The sequence below is a fragment of the Orbicella franksi genome, chromosome 4 (genome assembly GCF_964199315.1).
Source record: "Orbicella franksi chromosome 4, jaOrbFran1.1, whole genome shotgun sequence".
Lineage (NCBI taxonomy): Eukaryota > Metazoa > Cnidaria > Anthozoa > Scleractinia > Merulinidae > Orbicella > Orbicella franksi.
In genome coordinates, this window is record NC_138148.1 from 15,354,984 (window position 1) to 15,361,794 (window position 6,811).

Sequence of the window (6,811 nt, forward strand, 5' to 3'; positions counted from 1 at the left end):
TTCCTGATTCTTGATATTGAACATAAGCGCTTGTCGCGCAGGGCCTTGGAACGAGGAAAAGGTGGTTCTGGAGACACGTGATTTTTTGCGATAGGCCACTTTCGATATATTAAAGTTCAGCTTGATAGCGAGGCTTAAGCGACACAAACAAGAGAAATGAATAAACATGCTCATTAACAATCCATTTCCGAATTACTTTTTACCTCTGCTTCAAAACGAGGTCTGGTGTACAACCTTTCATACGGAAATAAGTTTGATCTGTATGACAACGAACGTGCAAGAAAAACTCATTTCAATATGAAAGGTTGTGCCCCAAGACTTGTTTTGAAAGAGGTCAGAGCAACACAGAAATAGCTTATTTTCTTTGTTTGTGATCTCTAGGAAATGTCCCCAAGATGAATTTTAACATATCGAAAACAGTCTATTCATCACTCGTTAAAGCTGTTCGAGTAGAGCACCTACAGACCTTAAAAAACGTTATATTAAACAAAGAGATCTTTTTGGCGACTATGAATGAAGGCTCTCGGTATGATGTGCAAGATTAGCATTTTACAGTGTAGAAATTCTTTCATATGAAGAGCCATTTTTCTATAGTCACTAAAAAATGTACTAAACATGTCAAGGGTTCACGGTCCTCGCTGTAAAACAGAATGCCTATTCCGGCCGGAAGTGGCATTCACACGTTTCGTTCTCCAGCCATCAAATCATGTTTCTTCAAAGTCATTTTTTCCTCGCGGTACGGTCTTACCAGCTAAAAGGGACGGGCGACTCTAGGATTGCACAGTGGTACTGTACCACTTCCTTATTCTCATTTAGAAGGGTGATATTTGCTTCCCATAGTGTGAAACAGCTTGGAGATTCTCTATTGCCTGTACTGCAATGTGCTTGGGAGACCTGAGAACTGTGAGAGTGAAGTGTCTTGCCCAAAACACAGTGCAGTGATCCTGGCCTAGGCTTAAACTCGAACCCCTCAAATCAAAATCCATGCAACATGCTAACCGTTGGACCAACCTGTTTAGTTTCAACTGAGTTACGCAACTTTGAAAGCCGGTTTAAGATGTACTGAACATTGGAGCGAGATCAGTGGACAGATCAGTGGGTTCTGTGGTGCAAAGAATTACCTTTCTTGCGACGAGTTTCATTAGATTAGAATGTAAAGATTGTACAGATATAAGGATGTCATATGATCCTCAGTGTGTTAGTCTTAAACGCAGCCGCTCTTTGAGCTCGTCACGTAATCTTCCTTCCTCACGTGGTGGAGCAAAGTTGCGTGACAAGCACAAGGGGCGCCTGCGCTACGGCAGTGTTAACACCTACAAAAGTACGAAATCCTGAAGGGAGACAGGCTATTCGCTGAAGCGAAAGCGTAGAGTTCAGACTCACCAACGAGATTGCTGACAAACCTGGGCAACCATTAGGCCCCACTAACCATGTTGGCGTACTCCGCTGACACGAAATTGTATCACTTCTGCCTGCTTCGTCCTGAGCGTCTTTTCCGCGCGTTTTGTCGAAAAGGCTTGAAACAGGGAGCGTAGGTTTTCCGAGTATAACAAGGCTCAAAATTCTACGCGCACCGTGTTCCAATAAAGGCGAGAGACCTGGCTAGGAGGCCACCCTTCTCCTGGGTGACTGGATTTCAGCCAATGGGAAGTGGTCTCGTGACTTCTCATGACCGTATGTGAGACTTACATTGCTTTACGGCAGTAGTCACGGATATTTATTTCGCAAATCTACTTGTGGCGCACAATTTCTTTCTTTAAACTTATTCACGAGTCTTAACATTAGTTGCATTGTGTTCGGTATAACATAGCACACTCTAGAAATCTTGAATGATAGCTTATATATTCAGTCAGTGATGCTAAGCAAGGCATTACTGACACATTGCTAGATTATAACAGGGGCGCGAACTTTTTTTCCTGCCTGCGTTTGGCGTGCTTGATTTTTGTGTAGTGGCTACTTTATCTAGTAGTGACTATTGTATCCTCCTTGCAAAAACACTTATCTCATCGTTTTAAAAGCTAAGTTGGGTGATTCAAGAAAGCGATACCACGAGCGATAATTATCCGTGCCGCACTAATATGCTTTTCAGACAAAATTTCCGGATGCTTTTTTCGTTAATAAATGAGAAAATCAGACTTCAGAGCGACACTGCGCTCGTAAAATGAATTTTGAAATCAGAGGCCGATATTACTGCAAATCACTAACTTTTGAATGAGCTAATTTGAATAATTTCCATCTCATTTCACAAGTTTCTCCGTTCTGTCATCATGAGCACGGTGTGGTGGGGAAAAACTAGTGAAGTTAAGTGAAATTAAGGGCTTCAATCACACCAACAGCAATGCAGAGGATCACCAGATGTAGACTGAAGTTCACACCAGTGTCAGCCGAGTTGCAAGCGTCATCTGGCAACAGGAGACAGAACATTTGTAATCCTCCTTTTTCTTGAGTTTGGCGCACAACTTCTCCATTTTATCGCACAGTCGTTCATCGGCACACAGGTTTTGCACAAGTGTCGTATCATCACTCGTTATCTGCCAAATCCTCATGCACCGGTCTCTACCTTCTTCACAGTCATGCAAATATCTGTGGGGGTTTGCTGCCAAAGTGGCCTTGGCACAATACTTTTCAATACCCTCGCATTTGTAACACGAAATATGGCCGGAATGACCTCTTGCTGTTGATGAACAACAAAGGAATGCAAGTAAACGATATTACTCTTTTACTGAGAAAAGTCTGTTGATTTTCGGCGTTCTGGAACACGACTGAAAATGGCAGTGATAATTAGTTATTCGACCCGAAAAATCCCTGACTGTTCCCCCTAAAATGAACCCCAAACGGAACCTCACAGGTCCTACAGTGCTTTTCCCAAGAAAATATCTCCGACGATAAACCGGAAGTCTGGAAACTCAGTAATTATAATATCGCCACACTTCTTTCTCTTCCATATGGTTAACCCTACTCACATATTCTTTTGCCAACATGTATTTTTCATCAATTTGCCTTTAAAAAGGAGTACTCGCCATCACGTATTTGGCGTTCAGAGCACGGTTTTGAGCCGACCAAATCGAGGATGAACACATATTCTGATTTCTATAGTGATGTGTCCCGTACAAGACACCCCGATAAAACTGTGTTAGTTCATATTCATTAAGTTTCCTACATCTTCTTACTATTCTTTTATGTCACCTAGAATGAGAAACATCGCCTTACCAGATTGGATGATCAACAGAATCACGACCAAATTCAGTAAAAGTTGCTTCATCTTGACTCCCTTCCGTGATTTCAGCATTCTCATCCCCAGAGCCACTCGTCGTTGTTAACCAGCGAGGCCTTGGCACGACGGAAACAGGTTTCTCCTAATTCAAAGTGCGTTTCCTTCTCGAAAATATTAGGGACCTTAAGCACCGACGACGAATGGGACGACGACGACGAGTAAAATTGTTGTAAGACTGGGTCGAGGACGTCGTTCACGGCGTGAAAACCAAGTGCGAGTACATGTAAACAGAGCTGAGTTCTTGTAAACATGGACCTAAAACCATCGAAAAATTTTGTCATGTCTTCCTTTCGCGAGCTCCAAGACCTGTTTCTCTTGAGCTACGAAAACGGTAGTATCGATGACAACACATTTTCAGTCCTACGTGAGGAATTGATGTCGAAAAATCCCGATTTCTCATACGAAGAACATAACAAGTTTTCACTCGAAGAGATGAATGATGCCGAATTTTCGCCCGATATAATCTAAAACGACCTTCACGGTATAAAATTCTATCCTAAAAACATAAGCGAAAGCTTACATGTAGATAGGAACCAGAAGAAACGAAATACAGAGTCATTTTTCAATTTCTGAATTCATTTAATTTCGTAGTTTCGCTGACAAGCAAATTCAACAACGGACAAATCGCCGACAAAATAAGGTTATTACCAACGATTTTTACACCAAACTCGCCGTAAAATCTAGTTGATACAAAGCTAAGAGATTAAATAAATAACCAACTTTCATTTCCATAGTTTGATATACATTTTCTGCCTGAAACACAGCGTTAATAGATTAATACTTACTCACGTTCGCTCAGGACGGCAAACCTGACGTTTTGACGTCCTCAGCTTTACGTGGACGACGAGTCTAGCATGCGCAGTAGCGCGGTAAGGGGAAATTTTACTTCCGGTCGTCGTCCTCTGGGTTCGTCGTCGTCGGTGCTTAAGGTCCCTATTCCCTGGTTGATACCTTACTAAAACTGTTCGATTAGGCCACCTACAGACCGTAAAAGACCTTAACAAAGGGATTTTACAGAAGGATACTCCAACTTGAAACCTTGAGCGCTTAAAATTTTTTTGGCTGTGTTTTTTTGGAAGACTACATACAGAATGAAGGCCTTTGAAATAATGTACAAATTCTTGTTAACATCAAGAGTACCTATTCTGTAGCCACTAAAAAATGTACAAAAAAGTAAAGTTTCACGCGCGGTTCCAGTGTCCTCTGTGTGTAAAACAGAATTTAATATTCCGACCGGAAGTAGCATTCATATGAAGCACTTCGATGAAAATTCTCCCTGTAAACTAGTTCTAAACTTCCTGAAGGTCTGTAGGAACCGTGATCGAAACGTTTTAATGAGAAGTCAACTAACGATACATTCTGGAGTGTATAAGCGTTAAACTTGTGAAAATCCACCTAGCTGTACCACTTCCTCATTCTCATCTTCTGAGTTAATTTGTGTATATTTAGGTGATGATTACATGGTGCATTTCCGGCAGACCGTGCTGAACTTTCATTCTGGTGAGGGAGCTAGAATATTGTTGGGATTGCATGACGAACCTCAGCTTTCTCTAACTTTCCCAGTACAATTTAGACGAATTTAATTCAAGAACCCTCTAACAATAAAATTCGACGATTGTGCAACGTAGAAATCGAATTAGATTTTCGAATTTCGTCCAACGCCTTGTATCCGTGTTAGTGGGACGGATAAAATATTGATAATGTATATTCAGCTTAAATTCCACCTAATCTCATGGAAAGGAGTTAGGTCTTTAGGTCGTTCAGAATAGAAATTAGTGTTCTATTTTGCCGCTTAGCTTCCGGTTTCCCTTAGTTCTAAGTCTTTCAGTTTTCAGGGCCCCTCGTAACTGGTGATCAAAATGGCGAGTTCTTTTGAGAAAGATTATTCCAATGACAGAAATTTCCAACCGAAATTTTCGGAATTTTTCTCCAGATGATACACAACCTATGACAACTGTTTCTGCAGTCAAATTTACTCGTCTCCCAAACCTTCTTGGCGAAGCGAAACTCGATATGTGAGTCATCCGGCCACTTGATCAACATTTGACAAGACAGTTGGCATTTTTGCAAATTACGTAATAGATGACCTGCTAACACGATTGACGTTAAACCATCTTCCTTCTGAATAATTGCGCAGTTATTACGGGAGAAGAAATACAGGAAGTTTTAATTCACCGTTTCAAAGGCGTCATGTAAATTAGGAATTTCGTGCAATATCCACTGAATCCTGTTTAGAAATCTTTCGTTAACAGTACAGAATGATGGCTGAAAAAAACTTTACTCGAGGTGGAAAGGAGACCGAAATAATCGTAGAACCGTTATGTTCGAACATTTTGACAGGTGGATCACACGACAAGTTGATATATCTCGCAGCATTCAACGTTTTTCTATCCGTTACTGCATTTCTTGGGAATACTCTGATGCTAGTCGCCCTTCGCAAGGAGTCTTCCCTTCATCCTCCGTCCAAACTCTTGCTTCGTTGTCTGGCAGTTACTGATCTTTGTGTTGGTCTTATTGCGGAGCCTCTCCTTGTCGTCTATTGGATGTCCTTGGTTCAGGAATATTGGGATTTTTGTCGCTACGTATTTTACTCTAGTTATATTTCCGGCTTTATTTTATGTTCAGTATCTTTGCTTGTACTAACTGCTATTAGCGTGGACAGACTTTTCGCTTTGCTTTTAGGACTGAGATACCGACAAGTTGTAACTTTGAAGCGACTCTACGTGATCGTAGCTACCTTTTGGATTGTGTCCACTGTCGCTGCGATGTGTTTTCTTGTAAACCGCCTTATAAACTATTGGTATTGTTACACTGTCATGCCATTATCTGTAGTAATCTCAGTCATCTGCTACACAAAGATTTTCCTCGGGCTACGCCATCAGCAAAAGCGGCAAGCACAAGTTGCACAAGGCCTTGTCCAACAAGACAATCCAACCCAAACCATTCGACTGAACAAAGTGCGATACAGAAAGGTAGTGTCCAGCGCACTGTGGTTGCAGTTGGTACTAGCTGTGTGTTATCTACCCTATAATGTAGTGTCAGTCTTGTTCAGTGATCACGGTAAACTATCGTCATTCAGTTTTCTTGCTTGGCAATTAGCAGTGACTTTAGTTTACCTTAACTCGTCGTTAAACCCGTTTCTTTACTGTTGGAAGATAACTGAAGTGAGACAAGCTGTAAAGAGGACAATCAGACAAGTTCTTTGCTGTTCACCGAGTTAGTTTAATTTATTGTAGTGTTATGCATCTGTTATTCCTTACAAAATAAAGCGAATTAAAATAGAGTTACAATGGTGGAGAACCTGAGTTCTTGGGACATTGTGTAATGCACCGAATTATCTGGGCTTTACCACTGATGTTTGAAAAAGCACTGCTATCCTTTTGAAATTCCGTTGCTGTTTCCCCCTCCCTTCTAAATAAAATATTGAAACTCAGGAGAATTTGCAGGTACTAGTTTTCAACATTGTATGTGGGGTAGGGGGAGAGGTAGGTGAAGTTGTATTCGCGCGCGACTGTTTGTCTGTTTGTCTGGCGTCTG

General features: G+C 41.3%; 1 protein-coding gene across 1 annotated transcript; it reads left to right on the forward strand.

The window, feature by feature from the left end:
* The first annotated feature begins 5,532 nt into the window (after nt 1–5,532).
* Nucleotides 5,533–6,566, forward strand: LOC145485331 (melanocyte-stimulating hormone receptor-like). Its single transcript, XM_081464012.1, has one exon. It carries the CDS (start codon nt 5,533–5,535, stop codon nt 6,493–6,495), a length of 963 nt encoding a protein of 320 aa, XP_081320138.1. The 3' UTR covers nt 6,496–6,566.
* Nucleotides 6,567–6,811: the final 245 nt, after the last annotated feature.